This window comes from Rhododendron vialii, chromosome 3a (genome assembly GCF_030253575.1).
Source record: "Rhododendron vialii isolate Sample 1 chromosome 3a, ASM3025357v1".
Lineage (NCBI taxonomy): Eukaryota > Viridiplantae > Streptophyta > Magnoliopsida > Ericales > Ericaceae > Rhododendron > Rhododendron vialii.
In genome coordinates, this window is record NC_080559.1 from 24,376,777 (window position 1) to 24,397,398 (window position 20,622).

General features: G+C 38.4%; 2 protein-coding genes across 3 annotated transcripts; one reads left to right on the forward strand and one right to left on the reverse strand.

The window, feature by feature from the left end:
* Window positions 1-756: 756 nt before the first annotated feature.
* LOC131320375 (uncharacterized) lies at window positions 757-9,571 on the reverse strand. Of its 2 annotated transcripts, XR_009198207.1 has the most exons (3): window positions 9,231-9,571; window positions 1,473-2,906; window positions 757-1,097 (listed from the first exon to the last, which is right to left on the reverse strand). XR_009198207.1 is itself a non-coding variant. In XM_058351071.1 (2 exons), the coding sequence occupies exons 1-2, from the start codon at window positions 9,458-9,460 to the stop codon at window positions 1,976-1,978; spliced, it is 1,161 nt and encodes a 386-aa protein (XP_058207054.1). In that variant the 5' UTR covers window positions 9,461-9,571; the 3' UTR covers window positions 1,377-1,975. The 2 variants fall into 2 exon arrangements, 1 of the variants encoding a protein (XP_058207054.1); XM_058351071.1 differs by lacking the exon at window positions 757-1,097 and having other exon boundaries at window positions 1,377-2,906.
* Window positions 3,086-5,976, forward strand: LOC131320376 (uncharacterized). Its single transcript, XM_058351072.1, has 2 exons — window positions 3,086-4,838; window positions 4,948-5,976. Exon 1 carries the CDS (start codon window positions 3,859-3,861, stop codon window positions 4,660-4,662), a length of 804 nt encoding a protein of 267 aa, XP_058207055.1. The 5' UTR covers window positions 3,086-3,858; the 3' UTR covers window positions 4,663-4,838; window positions 4,948-5,976.
* Window positions 9,572-20,622: the final 11,051 nt, after the last annotated feature.

Genomic DNA, 20,622 nt, shown 5'->3' on the forward strand with positions numbered 1-20,622 from the left:
GATTGAACTAATTTTTTGAAGAATCACTCACAAAATTTATTTAAAACTATTAAACTGCTCGAATATTTTGTGTAGAGCTCCGAAGTGAACCCACGCAGCCGTTTGTACACAAACGGTACAGCGGCAATCGGTCCCTGCAAAATAATTCAATATTGTAGGAAGGAAGTTCTTTGACAAAGTCAATCTCTCTCTTTCTCTCTTTAATAATTTGTGAAGGGTGGCATTAGTTGATGTTAATATTGCATAACCCGAAGGGAGTGACTTAGTGGCTAAAGAGACTCTAAAAACTTAGGGGCCGTTCGGCTAAATAAGCTACTTGGTTTATTTTTTATCTTTATTCAAATTTTTTTCATATTTGTTAGTTTTTCGTCAATTTTTTTGGGAGATTATTGCTTCGTCATGACGAAAGAAATTTAAAAAGTAAAAAATTACGATCGAAACTTACTTTTTTTTAAATAAAGACAAAAATAAGCCAATAACAAATTTCTGAGTCTAAATAGATCGGCTGTATATATAACCAAACACTTTTACCGTAAAAGAGGAAGAGGGGTTCCATAGATGCTTAATTACCAAGATCTATATTTTGATGATGCACCAAGAAAAAAGTTGGTCAATGCGAAATTCATCAGCTACTTTTTTTTTTGATAAGTAATTCATCAGCTACTTTGGCTCCAGAAATACCAAAATTGAGCTGGTGCTCATCCGTCCAGAACTGGATATACAATCTTTTAAATCATTATCGCAAGCTATTAAAATTAACTCATTCTCCTCATCTTTGTACTTGATGCGATAAGTTCCAGCCTTTTTTTTCACTTGTTGCTCTAGCTCTACCATTTTCCATGGCAAGGACAACTGAAACTTGATTGTTATACCGTTTCCGTATCTTGCCTTTATAGTCGCAATATTCATTTGAACAGCAGCCGAGACCTGATTAGAAGGCAGAAACGTATCAATATTCACTAGTGGGATTCGCTCTTGATCAACAACTGCGGGAGATTCGTTGGAGCCAGATTGATTGATAGGATTGTTTTCGATGCGAGCTGGCCATCTGTGGATACCGTACTCCCGCTAGACACGCGTCAATGTAGATGGGCTGACTGCAAAAAGACGAACCAAAAAAGCTCAGCATTTTCGACGTGAGCAGCTCAAGTCCATATCTCCATTATGAAGATTTAGTATTTCAACATATATTTAAGTTCTGCAATTAGAGCATATTACCATTCACATATTCAATTCACAATTCTTCATTCATTTTATTTTCTAATCTCAGAAATTGATTTTCGGACTTCACTTTTATACACAGACGCTCCACTTTATACATGAAGTTATTAGTAACTTCACGTTAAAAGTGGAGCGCCAAAATCAGCATCCATGTATAATCCCTCGAGGACATGTTTCATAAAACCCCTTGTAGAAGCAACCTGATCAAGTATCAACTTTTGATTTCTTGTAGTACAGTATTATTTACGTACCGTTGAGGCTCGTCGCAGCATCCCTTAGCCTCATTTCCTTACATTGTAAGATATCCTCAAAAGGAATTTCAATTTTAATTCCTGGGTTCTTTATTATGCCTTCACCCTTTTCGCGTGTACTTAGGAAGAGTTTCGGGAAATTGAGCCGAGTCTTCTCTCCCTTCAACTTGATTACATCTAGACCACCGTTGCCGTGCCGACTTCGCCGTAGACGAATTTTGACCACACATTCACCGCCGTGTCCCTGAGAGTTCATTATGGATCGCAACCCGTTCAGCGTCATTAGTAAACCTTTTACGCCGAAATTCAACGCATAGCTCCAGTACTGAAGTAGCTCAAATATCCCTATTGCCTCAAAATCAAACGCATTGTTCCTCCATTCCTGAAGTAGCTGCTGAGTCAACTCCGAGTCCCCATCGGACAAGCGTGGGTCCGCTATTTTCAGAAAGAGTTTGGGGAAATTGAGCCGAGCCTTCTCTCCCTTCATCCTGAATTTCTCTCCATCACGCGATGCGACCTCCTCGGCGGTGTTGAAGGTGCCGCCGATGCATGGCCGCTTCACCTTCTTCCGCTTCTTCAGTCGCTTCGGCCGTACACGGGTTTTGGCCACCCATTCGCCGCGGGGTCCTCGGCTTCCCTGCTCCCACCAGTTTATCATGGTAGTCGTACCTTTGTCGACAAAATCCAACAATCCAGTACTGAAGTTGCTGCAGTTGCGGTATCCCTCCTGCTGCGGCACAGTTGAACACATCGCTCCATTCCTCAAGTAGCTGCTGTTGCAGCTGCATCGATCTCTCTCTGTTGGCAAAACTCAATGCGTTGCTCCAAGGCCGAAAACCGGACCAGGGAAGGAAAACTGGAGGCGACTGAGGGGGAGTTGTTGACTGCCACCCAGTGAGAAATTGGGGCGACGAGGGATCGAAACCCCACAACAAGCAGGGTGACTCAGGAGAAGTTGTTGACCATGATCGAATGGGATATTGGGGTGATGGGGGATCGAAAACCCACAAATAGGGTGACTGAAGGGAAGTTGTCGACCGAGAACCAATGGGATATCGGGGCGACGGGGGATCGAAAGCCCACAAGCAGGGCGAGTTAGGAGAAGTTGTGGACCATGACCTAATGGAATATTGGGGCAACGGAGGATCGAAAATCCACAAGTAGGGTGACTGAGGGGAAGTTGTCGACCGAGACCCAATGGGATATTGGGGCGACGGGGGATCAAAACCGCACAAGCCGGGCGACTGAGGGGGAGTTGTCGACCATGACCCGATGGGATATTGGGGAGAGGGAGGATCGAAACTCCACATGAAGGGCGACAGAGGGGGAGTCGTCAACCATGACCCAATGAGATATTGGGCAGACGGATGATCGGAACCCCACAAGCAGGAGGTCATCTCCTCGGCTTCTTCAATAGCCTCTTCCGAGTTTCCACTGTACCAAGGGGCAGCCATCGACAAACAGGGTGTTGAAATATAATTATGTTTGTAAGTTTCAAAATTGATCATATGAATTTACTATTTTCAGGTAAGAAAATGATTGCAATGGAATTGATAGCACAAGATTTTCTAACTCCTTGTTTGAGGAATTAAAACTGTCAAATTCCCTCTTAACTCTGTGACACAACGGCTTCCTAGAGAAACAGATTAATTTGGTTAACAAATTTAAGGCAAACAAATGATTCTATATGGCTTTAATACCCATAATTATAATAATGGTTTTGCCCGTTGGGGTATTCTCCAAAATCTTATATAAGCACCATTTTGTCTCCACATCCAATACATCCAAGAAACTCATCACAGACAACTCTTTCTTACTCTCAGCTTACATCTTTTCCAACCTTTCTTTTCAAAAACTCTCTACTACAAAATACTACTTTTATACTTGTTATATTTGGGCAACTCCGGTTCGTGGCTTTGTTCATATCCTTCTAGTGGACGTGACCATTGGAAGAGAAAGTTTGAGAGCATTTCGGGTTGAATCTTGGAGTCACTATAATCCATCAACACCTTCACGTAGGAGAGGATTAGTGGCTTTAAGACAATGCATCGTGCCTCCCGATTGTATCTTAGGCCAGCTTTCCTTTTACTCTTTTCCTCAATATTTAGCTGTTAGTTTATGCTCTCAATTTTAAATTGCTCTGCCGATTACTCTATACGCATGCTTTGTTTTATTCATGCTACATGTTATTTGATTTAATAATTATAAAATCTCAGTTAATGTGCAAGTGCTCTAACAGTTAAAGCCACTATCTCTTTATAATACAAAACAGTATTCGAAAGTAAGCTTCCTGTTTTGTTTCTAAATTAGATTGAGTTCCAATCATATATAATACCAGTTTTGTGTGCAACAGATTACTTGTAGGACATAAGGGATCAAAACTGAAATGGCGAAAATAGATGAAGCCAACGCTGTTAAGCTCGAGAAATTTAGCGGTGAACATTTTAAGAGATGGCAAACTCAAGTGCGTTATTGGCTTACCGTGTTGGGGTTATATTCTGCAATAGATGACAGTGAGTCTTCCCAAGGTTCATGGATGACTAAGGAACAAATAGAGTACCACTGCTACCATAGAATTCTTAGTGTCCTTTCGGACCATCTTTATGATGTCTATTTAACTACCACTGAAAAAGCAAAAGAACTTTGGGATCTACTTGAGGCTGAATATGGGTTAGATGATGCCGGAGTTATTAGGTTCGCCGCGTCTTCGTTTAACAACTACAAAATGATAGATGGAAAATCCATAGGTGATCAAATCCATGAGTTTAAAGAACTTTTGAAGGGTGCTAAAAAGAGTGGAACCACGTTTAGCGAAGACTTCAAAGTGTCGTGTCTAATTGATAAACTACCACCTTCCTGGTCGGATTTTGCTCTGTCCCTTAGACACAAACAAGGAGAACTTACTATGACACAAACCATAAACACCCTTAGAGTGGAAGAAAAGCATAGGGCTGTTTTGGTTGCTAAACCAGAAGAGAGAACACCCCGAGTCAATATTGTTGACACCCATAATAGGAATAATAATCACTCCTATCATAATAGAAATAACCACCACCACAGGTCCCATAATTCTCACCGAAGAAACAATCTCAGGCCTAAGGGAGGAAATTTCAAACCAAATAGGTTCAACCAAAATAGGGACCAACACCAAAGCCAAAACCAAAACCAAAACCAAAACCAAAACCATTAACCTAGAGATAAACCCAAGAATAAAAGGGAAGGAGGCAATGCTTGTTTCGTGTGTGGAAGGACCAACCATTTTGCTAGAGACTGCTACTACAAAAAGACTGAGCCAATGCAAAAATCAAGGAATCCAAGAGATCAAGTGAATGTGCTAGAAGAGAATAAAGCCGAACCATTTTTTAGGTATACTTCTTCCTTTGTGAATTTTACTTACCAAAATGAGGATGGGTGGTTAGATTCGGGTGTTAATGTGCATGTTTGTTTTGATCGCCGATTTTTTAAAACCTATCAGGAATCAAGTGGAGGATGTGTGACTCTAGGAAATAATTCAACCGCACGAGTTCATGGGATTGGAGATGTGGAATTGAACATGACATCAGGGAAAACTTTGGTTCTTAGAGAAGTGTGGCATGTTCCGGAAGTTAGAAGGAATCTAGTTAGTGGGTCTAGTTTAGTTCAACAAGGTTATAAAGTTGTTTTGGAGTCTAGTCAAGTTGTTATAACAATGAATGATGTCTTCATTGGAAAAGGTTATGTTACTGATGGTTTATTCAAATTGAATGTTATTTTTGAAGTCAATAAAATCTCTCCTCACGTTTGAATATTGAATCTTGTGATGTGTGGCATGGACGGTTAGGACATGTAAGCTTAAAAAAAATGAAAAGGATGATGGATTTGAATCTTGTTCCCAGGTCAAGATTGGGTTTTAAGCAAAAGTGCGAGATATGTGTGCAAGCCAAACAAACAAGAAAACCACATAAGAGTGTAGAGAGAAATACTCAACTTCTAGAGTTAGTCCATAGCGATGTGTGTGACTCAGCTAAGCCACCTGCAAGAGCCGGAAATAAATATTTTGTAACTTTTATTGATGGTTGTTCGAGGTATTGTTTTGTGTATCTTATTCAAACCAAAGATGAGTTCTTTAGCAAGTTCAAAGTTTACAAGGCAGAGGTAGAAAATCAGATAGAAAGAAAAATAAAGGTTCTTAGGTCTGATAGAGGAGGAGAATATACTCTAGGAGAACTTACTACTTTTTGTGAAGAGTGTGGAATAGTACATGAAGTGACACTGTCTTACTCACCCCAGTCTAATGGAGTAGCCGAAAGGAAAAATAGAACCCTTATGGATATGGTAAATGCAATGTTGTTAAGTTCTGGATTACCTAAGAGTTTTTGGGGGGAAGCTATACTTCATGCATGTTTTATTTTAAATAGGATAATCGTGAAGGATAATGACAAAACCCCTAATGAAATTTGGAAGAAAAGAACTCCCAATCTTAGTTTCTTGAGAGTGTGGCGGTGTTTAGCTAAAGTGTGCATTCCTAATCCTAAAAGGAAAAAGATAGGCCCTAAGACTGTAGATTCTATTTTCTTAGGATATGCTCATAATAGTAGTGCCTACGGATTTCTAGTAACCAACTCCGAGGTTAGTGAAATTTCTAATAATTCAATAATTGAGTCTAGAGATGCCACATTTTTTGAACATATCTTTCCATATAAGACTAGAATTCCGAAGCCAGTAAGTGAAATTCCATCAACTAGTGATAACTCATTTTCTAGTTCTAGTATAGTTCAAGGTAGTCAGATAGAATCTCAAATGGAACTTAGGAGGAGCAAAAGACCTAGAAAAGAAAAGAATTTTGGAGATGGGTTCAATACGTTTCTCTTAGAAGGTGAGCCGACAACATTTAAGGAAGCCATGTCTTCTATAGATGCACCATTTTGGAAAGAGGCCGTCAATAGTGAGGTTGAATCAATTATGCAGAATCATACTTGGGAAATAGTTGAATTGCCGCCTGGAAACAAAGCCATATGATGTAAGTGGATTTTTAAGAAAAAGCTAAAACCCGATGGAAGTATTGACAAGTATAAGGCTAGACTAGTAGCTAAAGGATTTACTCAAAAGAAAGGGATTGATTATTTTGCTACATACTCTCTTGTATCTAGCATTACCACTATTAGAACTCTAGTAGCCTTAGCATCTATTCATAACCTAGTGATACACCAAATGGATGTCAAGACTGCTTTTTTGAATGGAGATTTAAATGAGGAGATTTATATGGAGCAACCCAAGGGTTTTACTGTCAAGGGTCAAGAACAAAAGGTTTGTAAATTGGTAAAGTCTTTATATGGTCTAAAACAAGCTCCTAAGCAATGGCATGAGAAATTTGATAAGGTAATTTTAGATCATAGTTTTAGGTTTAATGAGCGTGATAAATGTTTATACTGCAAAGAGACAGAAATGGGTATTGTGATTCTTTGCTTATATGCGGACGATATACTGATTTTTGGGACAAATTTGGAAATAGTAGAAGATACTAAGTCTTATTTGTCTATGAAGTTTGATATGAAGGATTTGGGAGAGGCTTATGTGATATTAGGAATGAAACTAGAAAGAACGTCCCAAGGTATCACACTTAGTCAATCCAATACTATAGAAAAGATGTTGGAAAAATTTAATTACTACGATTGCAATCCGGTGTCTACACCTTATGATCCTAGTGTACAGTTGAAGAAAAATAATGGTGAACCTGTTTCTCAATTGAAGTATTCTCAACTCATAGGGTCCCTACTTTACATTACTAATAAGTCTAGGCCAGATATAGCTTATGCTGTGGGAAGACTTAGTAGATATACTCACAATCCTAGTGTAGAACATTGGATTGCTTTAGAAAGAGTCTTTAAGTATCTTAGAGGGACTTTGGATTACTCCTTGACCTATAGAGGGTTTCCAGCTGTAGTAGAAGGCTATAGTGACGCAAATTGGATCACCGACAACCAAGATATTAAGTCTACTACAGGTTATGTTTTCTTACTAGGAGGGGCTGCCATATCTTGGGCATCTAAAAAGCAAACTATCATATCTAGAAGTACTATGGAAGTTGAATTGATAGCATTAGACACAACAAGTATTGAGGCTGAATGGATTAAGAATCTCTTGACTGATATTCCTTTAGTAAATAAACCCATTACTGCATTTTCTATACATTGTGATAGCAAGGCTGTAATTGAATCTGTGCGACAGTCTCATTTGAATAAGAAAATGAATAGACATATGCATGTTAGATTTAAATCTGTGAGAAGCTTGCTTAACAAAAATATTATCTCATTACAATATGTGAAATCTGAGCTCAATGTTGCTGATCAGCTGACCAAAGGTAACCCAATCTCTGTGACTGGAGATCCCATGAAGGAGATTCAATGGGTAAAAACAATCCATATTGCGTGACTTGGATCCAGCACTTTCTAAAAGAAAGGAGACAATATCAAATTCTCCTGCTCATTCCTATGGCAGTTGTGCTGTGATATGTGACTGGTTAGGAAGGGTTATCCCTGAATGAGTCCGAGGCGGGAAATCTCCTGCAAGGTACATTCCGTCACTGTACCCTTGGAGGATTCACCTAAGTGGGAGTTGTCGTGAGGCCGTGACTATGAGGCTTGGGCTAGCCTATAGAAATTCCCATGAGAATCAAGATCTAGTGCATGACCATCAATAGCACTAACCCGTGAACGAAAGTCCAATACCGGTACTGTGTGTGTGATATGTTGAACTCTGATTCAAAGGGTCTAGTTCAAAACCTAGTTCACTATGATCCTTCAGAGGAAAACTATTAACACTAAATGAGGTTCAAGTCCGGAAGACACCTACATCTATTACACAGTATAATGTTGCCCAAAATATTTTATTTTTCTTCCAATCAAAGTTTTGAAACTTGTGGGGAAATGTTGAAATATAATTATGTTTGTAAGTTTCAAAACTGATCATATGAATTTACTATTTTCAGGTAAGAAAATGATTGCAATGGAATTGATAGCACAAGATTTTGTAACTCCTTGTTTGAGGAATTAAAGCTGTTAAATTCCCTCTTAACTCTGTGACACAACGGCTTCCTAGAGAAGCAGATTAATTTGGTCAACAAATTTAAGGCAAACAAATCATTCTATATGGCTTTAATACCCATAATTATAATAATGGTTTTGCCCGTTGGGGTATTCTCCAAAATCTTATATAAGCACCATTTTGTCTCGACATCCAATACATCCAAGAAACTCATCACAGACCACTCTCTCTTACTCTCAGCTTACATCTTTCCAACCTTTCTTTTCAAAAACTCTCTACTACAAAATATTACTTTTATACTTATTATATTTGGGCAACTCCGGTTCGTGGCTTTGTTCATATCCTCCTAGTGGACGTGACCATTGGAAGAGGAAGTTTGAGAGCATTTCGAGTTGAATCTTGGAGTCACTATAATCCGTTAACACCTTCACATAGGGGAGGACTAGTGGCTTTAAGACAGTGCATCACGCCTCCCGATTGTATCTCAGGCCAGCTTTTCTTTTACTCTTTTCCTCAATATTTAGCTATTAGTTTATGCTCTCAATTTTAAATTGCTCTGCCGATTACTCTATACGCATGCTTTGTTTAATTCATGCTACATGTTATTTGATTTAATAATTATAAAATCTCAGTTAATGTGCAAGTGCTCTAACACAGGGGATTGAGAAAAATAACAGCAATCAAAAGAAGAAACAAGATTTTAGATCTAAAAATAATTGGTTGGGAAATTCCTACCGTAGCTGAATCGATCTCTCTATGTTGGCGAAACTCAACATGTCTTCCCAATTCTTCAATGAGATATTGGTCCCAGGATGGAAAACCGGCGGTGCCTGAGGGGGCGTTGTCAACCATGACCCAATGAGATATTGAGGCGACAGAGGGCTGAAACCCCTGAAGTAGGAGGTTATTCCGTCGGATTCTTCAATAGCCTCTTCTGAATTTCCAGTGTGCCTAGGGGCAGCCATTGACGAACAGGGGATTGAGAAAAATAACCTCAATCAAAAGAAGAACAAATAGGTTAGAATTGAAAATTGGTTGCAAAATCTCCCATTGGAAAAAAGCGGGAAAATTCGAAAACCCAGCCAAATCATTATTTGGTGCGAAAAGTCAAAAGAAAAACAGAAACAAAAAACAAGAACAAATTAGTATTATTTTTTCTCATGTCAGGAACTCATAGTAATTGGTATTAATTAAAGATATATATATTTTTATCTTTGGTGTTAATTAAAGCTTAACATGCGTAAAATGCTTTATCGAACAACCTACCTGAATACTAGGTGTCAAGATTCGCTAAAATTGGAGATATCACCTGAACTTCAGGAAAAAGTTGAGAACATTGCCAGCTCTCTCGAGTTTAAATTAATTGGTAAAGTAACATATTTGTGTATAAGATTACATCGACCGAAGATTGAAGATCGATAACTACAACTTAGAACACACTTTGTTTTGGAAAAATAAAAATTGAACAGTCAATTCAATTGGGTTAATTAATTACTATCTCCCTCTGATAAGTATATATATATATTTTTAAGATCTGTATCCTTATGTTTTCGCGTGTGTGTACATTTTTCTTCCAAGTTAAGACTACTCGATCAATGGAAAAAAACTTCAGACAAGTCTATATATTAACATAACCGGAACCAATCACGCTGTTAACCAAGGATATAAGAAACCGGCACCTGAGAATATCTATTTGGATGTCCTATTCTGGGATCACGTCTATGAAAAGGATTAGTACTTAGAAACCTTCTAAAACGTATGACTCATGACCATTCGGCATGCATTCGCCCTCTTGATTATCTTAATCTTCGAGATTAAGACCTATCCAGCAAACTTTAAATGATGTCTTGAGTAATTACTTTTTTCATGGGGTGTAATACGTTCCTAATTTTGTCCCTCGTACCAGAATGAAACGCCGTGGTAAGAAGAGTCGACAAAGTGCATGTGGTGCATGTGATACGTCGCGATAGTAAGGGTCAAATTAAGTACATGCACGGCACGTGTGATTTCCAGACTAATTGCGGGAAGGTTTAGGGTAAGATGGGATCAGGCCCGGCCCTAACAATTTCGAGGCCCTAGGTGGGATTAGAAAATGGGGCCCCTCATTTTTTGCTATATGTATTATCTGTTCAATTTGAGAAACAAAATTGCCCCATGGCTCAGTGGCTTAGCCGTTGGAAGATGTTTCTCCACCTTTAGGACTTGAGTTCAAGTCTTGATAGCAGCAGTTTTAAGGCAGTTTTTTTGTTCAACTTTCACCAAAAAATCAAAAGCGCTTAGCCGTTGGTAGATGTTTCTCCACCTTTAGGACTTGAGTTCAAGTCTTGATAGCAGCAGTTTTAAGGCAGTTTTTTTGTTCAACTTTCACCAAAAAATCAAAAGCGCTGGAATTGAACTCATGACCTTGTGATTAAAGAGCAAGAAACTTACAACCGTGCTACCTTTGCCCATTTGTAAAATATCTCACATACAAAATATATAATATATTCCAAGTTTTCGGGGCCCTATAATTGAGCCAAAACGGGGAGGCCCAAGGTGACCGCCTGGTGGGCCTCCCCCAGGGCCGGCCCTGGATGGGATTAAGGTTGAGGGTAGAGGAGACATTGTGTGATCCATATGATAACAGATTGGATTATGTATACCATTATAAAGTTGTACTTTGTTTGGTTAGGATGGGATAATGTAAGATAATAAATTTTATCCACCGCCGGTGTAAAATTCTATTTTTCCACCACTGCCTATTATTGGTTCCACCGAGTGTTTATTGTTGTGATGTGAACCGTTCATATTTTATGACCCGTAATATAGTATTGCCATGCAAAAAATCAGATTGATCAGAAGTCGATAGATATATCAAAATTTGAATTTTGGTTTATAAAATGGACAATTTGATTTCTATCAATAATAATATAGATAAACTATCTATTTTACAAAGCAAAATTCAATTTTTGATACTCTTGTCGATGTCCGATCAAGTTTATTTTTTGCATGGATACACTACTATGTGGGGTCTACAAAATAATCGGTTCAGATCAACAATAAACACACGGTAGGACCGAAAAATGTGGTGATGGAAAAGTGAAATTTTCCACCGCCGGTGGAAAGAATTTAATCTCATAACGTAATTATGAATTATTATTGACCGTTGAATGATGAGGGAATCTAATTCGACAGGGACGGACCTGTGCGGTATTAGTTAGTTCCCATTTGGAGCACTATTTCATAAAATTAATAGTCCGAAGTTATCCAATCCCTTCTCTTATATCGTGAGTGACTAACACGAGACTACAAACAAAGAGGAACGTGCCGGTCCCCATGTTCCATTAACCTTAATCCTCCCCTTCTCGTCCGGGTTAGCAAACGTGCCCGCATTGACTCTTTACTACCGCGACATATCATTCCAGTATAAGGAACATGTTTCTATTCCCCTGATTCAACAACAAAAAAAGGTTTAGCAAAGATGCAGAAAAATGGTGGATTGAAAACAGAGATAGGCTGTTTAAAAAGTACAACCCTCTGGTGGCAAATAGTGGGAGCCCCAGCTAGATCATCCCACAGTTCAAACGGCTTCTAATGGCAAAATATACCAGCTCTTATAAACATTGGTCAACACAAGGATCACCCTCATAGGATCGTCTCACGGTACGTATATGGGGAATGAGTGAAATGTCTCTATTTGGGGATGAAATATTTTTTTTGTCACAAATGGTTATCTTTGGCGACGGAAAATAATTTGGTCTCCTTATTTACGCTTTCGGTGACGAAAAATTTACTTCGTTACCAAATGGTACCTTTGGTGACGAAAATATATTTTCCATCGCGGAAGTTGTTAAAACAGTGACGAATTTATTTTTTCGTTGCCGATCATTTAGTGACGAAATAAAATTTCATCACTATTTTTTTCGTTACCGAATATATTTTTTCTTGTAGTGCTCCTGACCCACATCTTCACCACCACGACACTATCCCCACTCGCTACCGTTATCACCATCACCACCCTCACCACTTCTTTATATTATCAACCCTTTGCTTTAAAATTCAATAAAATTCAACTTATAATATTTTATCAAACAACTTCTCGATTTAAAAATTTTAGCATTCAGTTTTCAGTACTTAATTTTTCAGCTTTTAACTTTAGTTTTCACTTTTATCAAACACCACCTTAATATTAGACTTCGAGTCTTCGACAATATAGGTTAAGGTTGGTGGGTACTTACTGTCCTATATTACGATTTTCAAAATGATGAAACTTATTTTTTATAATCAGTGTTTTGAGGCGGATAAAATTTCAAGCCCCGTTCCGCTAAGAGAAATAAGTTTTTATTTTTTAAATGAAAGGTAATGTATTATAAAAAAATGATATCTCGTAAAACGAAAAATAAGTACTTACAAAATTAGCGGAACAGAGCCACTAGTGCCCCAATTAAACTAGTTAGATGCATCTCTTGGCGCTATCAGATTTTCGAATACGTACACCTAGCTATGACGAAGTAGTTGTTGTGACTTTCGATAACTTCGCATCCCAAATTAAATAATTACTATGGTTCAGCCAAACCATTAGTAAAACTCTGTAAAATTGACACTGCAAATTGGAGTACTAGTGCTTGTCAGAGGTGTCAAACGTGCCTGTCGTGCCGTGCCGTGCCATTTTTTTTCGTGTCAACCGTGCTTCGTGTCGTGCAGTACTGTGCCCGTTTACTTCATCGTGCCATGGCGTGCCGTGTCGTACCGTGCCCGTGTCGTGCCGTGGTGGGCCATTTTGCTTTGTTGGGCCGTGTCGGGCCGTGCCTTTATAAAATCGTGTCGTGCCGTGCCCGATTAATTAATCGTGCCGCGTCGTGCCGTGCCTTTTTTTGTCGGGTCGTGTCGTGCCGTACCTTTTTTGTCGGGTTGTGTCGTGTTGTGCCTTTTTTTGTCGTGTCGTGCCGTGCCCTTTTTTTTCGGGTTGTGTCGTGCCGTGCTTTTTTGTTGTCGGGTCGGGTCGGGCCGTGCTTTTTTGTCGGTTCGTGTCGTGCCGTGCCGGCCCTTAATCATGTGTCGTGTCATACCGGCCCTTAATCTTGTGTCGTGCCGTGTCATGTTGTGCCATCAATTTTCGTATACACATCACCAACCGGTAACCGATTTTTGTCTAAAAAAAATCTTCCCAAAAGACATATTCCGGTGCCCGGTGCGTCGGTGCCTCTAATGTTCTTAAGTTTGTATATCGTAGTATTCAATATTTCAATCATAATAAGTAATGATTATCCAATGTCCTACGTGCAAGGTGCATCCCCCTAGAAAACACATGCTCTCACAAATGTTATATTCAAAATTAACATTAGTAACTAACGTTGTTGGCAATGGACCGTAGCCCAGTTGGTATCTCCTCGTCCTCCTCGTGTGGGAGAAATATGCATGCCAAGAAAACTCACTTCTAAGGTCGTAAATATAGTAACAAGCAACAATCTATACAGTATACATAGAAGAACCATTTATTTTTTGAAAAACAAAAAGAAAACTATTTATCGATAGCTTATTTACACCAGATTCTAGACACGACTCTATTTGAAGTTGACATTACAACTAAACAAGATACAGTAGCATAGAACAGAGCTATCTATTCATAAAACTATAATCTAGGAGGAGCTCACTGGGGAGGGCTTATGTTGTCAAGAATCCAACACCAATTTAATCCCTTTCTTGCTAGATATTCAGGCATCTCCCAACTTCATTTGTAGAATTCATAGTTGTTTAAATGGACAACAAAAAGATTCTCATCAAGGCACGCCAGTATTGCAGTCCACGACAAGTGAATATATCAGCAATTTCAATTTTCAGTTGCCTCCCAGTCCAAGGACATGTTTCTTATAGTGCAAAAAATTAACGCACATGCAATGCAATCAAATAAACAGCTAATAGACTGGAAGGGCTAGGCCGCCACCTCAATCGAGAGTGATTAAAACACCAAGAACAACAAAATGAACGGTATGGATCGTCATAGTTGTGTCGCAATCGTGTAGCTAGCGTACATTAGACTATAATGGAATACATTAGTTTATAACCAGTTAAGTTCGATGTATAGATTTGAAAGGTAACTACAGACTCATTTTTTCGAATGTTCGATCTAAACTGTTACGATTTAAGATCTTATCAAATTTATCATTCTCCCCTAAATAGGTGATAATCGAATGTCGGAAACTACGTGATCGGAACACATTCGGTGCTTCTAAATGCATTAAAGTCCTATAATACATCATTCGAGGGCCGCCCCAACTATTTTTTGAAAATCGGAACCGTCTACCTTTTATGTGGGAGTGATTATATCATTCGTGCAAAAAATAAAGTAAATTGGTTATCGTTATATTCTTGATCGCATATAACAAAAACTTTCTAGTAATGAATCTACGTCCCGATGAAAGGGCTTCCAAAACCCGATAGACCCAAAAATTTGCGAGAGTGATTAAAACACCAAGAACAACATCATGAACAGTATGGATCGTCATACTTGTGTCGTAATCGTATGGCTAGCGTACAAGAAGCCCGTTTTTATAAAATAAAAATTATATAATATATATTACTTGTTCTAATTATAAGCATAAAAAGATTGTTGGCTTAGTGGCTTGAAATGTGTGGCAAGTCCGCAAAGACTTGGGTTTGAATCCCATAGAGATTATTTTTTTAAAATCAATTTTTTTTTAAAATTAGTTTTTTTTTCTTATTTATTTTCTATGTATTTTTTGAAAAAAATCTTTATTAGATAAAACGCAATGTATATCAGTATATGTGTAGTAATTGCTATATTATCATGTTTGAATTTTGAGCAAAACTTTCTTAATCATATAAAATATTTTAAAAACTTATTTACTTTAATAAAATGAAAAGATTAATAAATTATTGGATTATCAAAAAATACACAAAAATAAAGTAAATTATAATCTGAAATCCCTTGTTTATTTAATAACATTTTTTTTTTTTGGTTTTTCCATGCCTCGTGTCTTGCCCGTGCCGTGCCTGGCTAGAATCGTGTCATGCCGTGTCGTGACTCGTGCCCCATCCCACTTCCGTGTCGTGCCTGTGCCGTGCCCGTCTAAGGCTGTGTCGTGCCGTGCCAGGCCAACTTCCGTGCCATGCCCGTGTCATTCTCCCTCACTTGTGTGCCCATACCGTGCCGCGTGCCGCGTGCCCGTGCCGTGCCGTGCCTGGCTAGAACCGTGTCGTGCCGTGTCGTGACTCGTGCCCCATCCCACTTCCGTGTTGTGCCCATGCCGTGCCCATCTAAGACCGTGTCGTGTCGTGCCGTGCCGTGCCAGGCCAACTTCCGTGCCGTGCCCGTGTCGTTCCCGCTCAATTCCGTGCCGCGTGCCTACTAAGACTGTTCTGTTCCCGTGCCGTGCCAGGATTAATCCGTGCCCGTGCCGTGCCGTGCCTCCTTCAAACGTGTCGTGCTCGTGCCGACCCGGCCCGTTTGACACCTCTACTGCTTGTATACCACCAGATATTGGTAAAAGAACACAAAGAATCAGGTAGCCAATCAATATACTCTATCACATGCACTAGTACGTCATTCCAGTATGTGTGCCATTATTCTCGCGCATTAGACAAAACAAGAACGCAACTCTGCAGTACTAGGTCTTAGTGACGGAGCTAGCCCGTGAGCCGCAAGGTGGTGACGGATCAACATTTCCTTCTCAGGTCAGCTATGACTCCTAACTTCGAGAAGTACTCGGGTGGATCCCCAGTTGATTGGGGTCGCTACGCTAGTTCAATCCACCCCGCCCATTTTTATTTTCCCTTGACAAGCAGCCCGCCCTTTTTCAATTGCGAAAAAGGAAAAAACCTTGGAGATCGAGAATCGATTTTCGAAATGCAGAAACACTCCATTACCAACCCACAAAGCTTAAAGCATTTGATCTTCTGTTGCAGGATGATAGAACTTGCAACTCAAAGCAGGACATCCATCCAAATTTAACCAAACAATACATACATGCCTAACTACCTTTCATTTCGTAAACCAAGGAATAGACGTACGTTACGGTACGTATGGCCCGAAAACACATTCTAAAGCTATGTTGTTTTTATCTGTGGATTTGCATGTGAAGAACAAGGACAATCAGTGTCTTATATTATGGAATTCTCCAGAGACGACACAAACAACACATACTAGCTAGCTAGTATGTAATTTTCTCATATATTTGATTTGATTGATTTCATGATTTCGAATAGTGTTCAACCGTTGTAACCGACCCCGTGACCGACGGAAGCCCTCCATTTGTCACAATCAGTACCGGGCAGTAGCTAGGCACGCTAAAAAATTTCTGCCACTTCAATGGCACGCACGGTAGTGCCTGCACCAAAATGTTGCTATTTTGGAAGATTATTTGGATTTCCTGGTAAGCTATCATGCAATAACCACCACGAAATTTTTAGTAACGGCCATGGACAGATTGGAGTAAAAAATTTGGACTGAATTTTTTTGTATGCCGATATAAAATTTAGATTGTTCTGAGTCTTGAAGGGACAACCACAGAACCAACAATGAGAGAAAAAAATAAGGGCAAATTCCATTTTGACCCCATGTGGTTTGGGTCATGTGTGGATACACCCCCCATGGTTCAAAAGTGTGCAATAACACCTCTGTGATTTAATTTGTGAAGTGCGCACATAAAAACACGCAATTTCGTCTATTTTAACGGAGGTATATCTCACACGTCTCTCGAATCTAACCAAATCTAATCCAAGCCGTACATAATGTATCAATTATATGATAGAGCATGTCTATAAAAAATCAATTTGATCAGATATTAATAACTCAGTGATCTAATTCTTGTTAAGATGAATGAAAAATTTAAATTTGAAAATTTTCTTCATGAAAAATTCGATTCATCCATGAGGTTTTCAATTTTTGATCGACTTGATTTTTGGTATGGATATTGTACTTGTCAAACTCTACATTATCATTGGTTCATATCTAATTTTTAGTACATGAGATGGATTGGTTAGATTCAAAGAAGAAGAAGAATCAAGAAAAAATATGAGGGTAAGCGTCCGTCACACTTGACGTTATTATGGACGAAATTGAGTGTTATGTGCACACTTCACAAACCACAGGGGTGTTATTGCACATTTTTGAACCATAGGGATTGTATCTGCAAATGACCCAAACTACAAGGGATCAAAATGAATTTTGCCCAAAAAATAAGTACAGTAAAATTGTACACCCTTTGCGTAAACATCTATACCATATACTAAGCAAATATAGTTTCTAAAAGTAAAATCAATGTCTCTCCTTAATTCTCTATCCTATGTGACATTTTCCTAATAAAATCTATATTCTTCCTTTTTCCCCTACACTATGCAAATTCCAAAGTTAAACATAAAAATTACTCCATCCGTCCCTAAATAAGCGTCCAGTGTGCAAAACTAGGCCTTCAAAAAAATACATTTGTTTTGTTAAAAAAATTAATTTTTTTTTCACAAATCAATAGATAGCAATGAGTTCTATTAGATTGTAAAAAAAAATTAATTTTTTGAATAAAAAATATGCATGTTTTGAAAAGCTTAGTTTTGCGCGCTGGACACTTATTTAGGGACGGAGGGAGTAAGAAAAAAGCTTTCAAACTCCTTTTCATGCTGAAACATTCTCTCTTTAAAACTTTTTCATTTGTGTTACACCATGAAAATGAGGGTTACAATAATATAATAAAATTTATTTCTTGCTTTTGTGCATAGTATGGGTATGACGCTAGCTTGTAAGGTAGAAAAAGTGACATTCCTGCTAGATTGACAGTGCGTATATATTAGAAACCATTATGCCCTGTTTGTTTTGAGTGGTTGTACCATGGTAGTAAGGAGATGCATAATCTCAAATGATGATCAATAATCTCACTAAACTAATAATGATCGAGGAGATTATCAATTGGACATCCCCTTTGTATTGCCTACCTCATATCTCACCGCATCGTATTGGAGATGGGCTTGAAAAAGGCCATTGTAGGGTTCATTGAAGAAACGGAACGGTCGCATTCCTAAGACCACTCTTCTGCTTAATTAAGCATCCTAGGCCAACTACTTCTGCTTAGCTCAGACTAATTCCTAAGACCACTCTTCCTATAGCTGTTTCACACATTTAATTACACACGGGGTGGTCTCAAGAGTTCTTAGCCATTAATTACTTCAACCTAAGAATTAGCTTTCAGAACTGTGCATGGTTTATATATACTTTTATGTGAAACACATAGTAACTGCTCAAAAAATCTTGATATATAATCAAAATCTCCGGCCATCAGAAAATAACAGGCCATATAGGACATTACTTGAATTTGGCAGAGGCATGATCCTCACCCAATTATATCAAGCTTCCATCCAAAATGATCAGGAATGAGAGTGTACTGATGACTGTGACACTAGATAGGGTCTACGATCCTTTGGATTACTGTTTGATTTCTAACAATGCTCTAGTGCTGCATGGAAATAATTTCGCTCAGAGAGAAAGACGACAAATGCATATAGCTGTCCAAGCTCCAAAGGGCATGGCTTCTTTGTACGCACAGAGTAGTTGGCCGGACTCTCTGCGACAGGGTTGCTCATCATGACATGAAAGGGTTTTTTGGAGGGTTTGTGTCTTGGAATTCTATATATATTTCTATGTATCACAACCAATGGAAAGAACTGGCGCCCGCGAGCGGGCCTTTCACCGTTGGCATGTAAAGGGGCCTAAGTGGTAATGGGAGAGTTTCAGGTTCAAGTACATCAAAGCTAGCTTCATTGGCCTACATGTATCTAATCACTAATTCATCTAAAAGCTCAAGCTAGTAGAGAGAAAGATAACTTTATTATTTATATTTTCAACATGTCTCCTCATGTGTAGCTAGACTCTTCTCTAGAAGCGGGTTAAACACATGTAAATTTTAATCATTAGATAGGCTGTGAGTTTTGAACCCAGAATTTACTGTATGCTCTAATACCATATTAGATTGTTAACTACAAACTCATCTAAAAACTTAAGCTATTAAAGAGAGGAGCAACTTTATTATTTATATACTCCAACAGTCTGCTATTGTAATCATAAAGTTACTAAGGTGCCGTTCCGTTTTCTTTTTAAACCTTCATTTTTATAAAGAAGGCAATTTCAAGCTTAAATGTAATGAAAATAAAAAATATTTTTTCAATTTTTTTGCACCATTTAAAAATTCTCAATGAAATCTATCAAATAAAATCTATATTTGTAGAAAAATTATTTGCGTAAATACATGATTTTTAAGCTTGAAATTGCTTTATTTTTTAAAAGTTTATTTTCTAAGAAATCGGAACAGAGCAACCCGTTGCTACTACATGCCTATGGCCATAGAAAAAATAATATATAGTAGAAGCCAATGGAGAGTGACCTCTTTCATTCAGAGAGAGATTAGGAGAATGTCTTCTTGTGTTGTGAGAGTGACATCTCTTCGAATCTCCTTTAGTTGAAAAACTTTTTGTCTTGAGCATTGATAATTACCTGCTTGTGTTGTATTTTTTCTCCTCTTTCCGGATTCATAATATAGTACAAGGATTTTATTAATCAGATGTAAAGAGGATTTTATTATTAATCAAATATAAGGATTAAATATATATACCAGCCCTTATCAAATCACAAATTAAAGCTGATTAACATAAATGACACTCAGCATGTGTCCAGCCTCCTATATTATCGTCTGAAGCATTTTTTGCATGATACCGCGACAAGATTATATTTTTACTCCGAATTGCACGTGGATGAAGTCGAAGTTTGATATTAAGGTATATACGGTGGAGGACTTTAATGGATATCTTGATGAAATTCGTAAGGTGAAATTGTAATCCATGTTTAGGTGTGTTTACATCCAACAGAATGTTTGTGTTACTCTCTTTTTAGATCGAGTAAGTTTCTGAGCTTAATTATCTTGTTTCCTCCTCGATATACCCCTTTCGAGTAAAAGTATAGTATTACTTGCGCACAAGAACGGTCTCTCTCTCTCTCTCTCTGTATATTTATGCGTGTGTGTTTTGATATTTTGATATAAAACAGAGGCACTTATCTACTTTATGCTTTAAATTATTTTGTTTCCATTTGACATAGTTGCATGTGAATGTACTTTCTCGAAGTGCAACTCACGTGAGTTGTGCTTGC

Coding starts and splice junctions, on each gene's coding strand:
- LOC131320376 (XM_058351072.1), top strand. CDS start 3,859: ATGGCGAAAATAGATGAAGCCAACGCTGTTAAGCTCGAGAAATTTAGC.
- LOC131320375 (XM_058351071.1), bottom strand. CDS start 9,460: ATGGCTGCCCCTAGGCACACTGGAAATTCAGAAGAGGCTATTGAAGAA. Junction 2,907..9,230: donor GAGAGATCGATTCAGCTACG/GTAGGAATTTCC, acceptor CCCTTGGTACAG/TGGAAACTCGGAAGAGGCTA.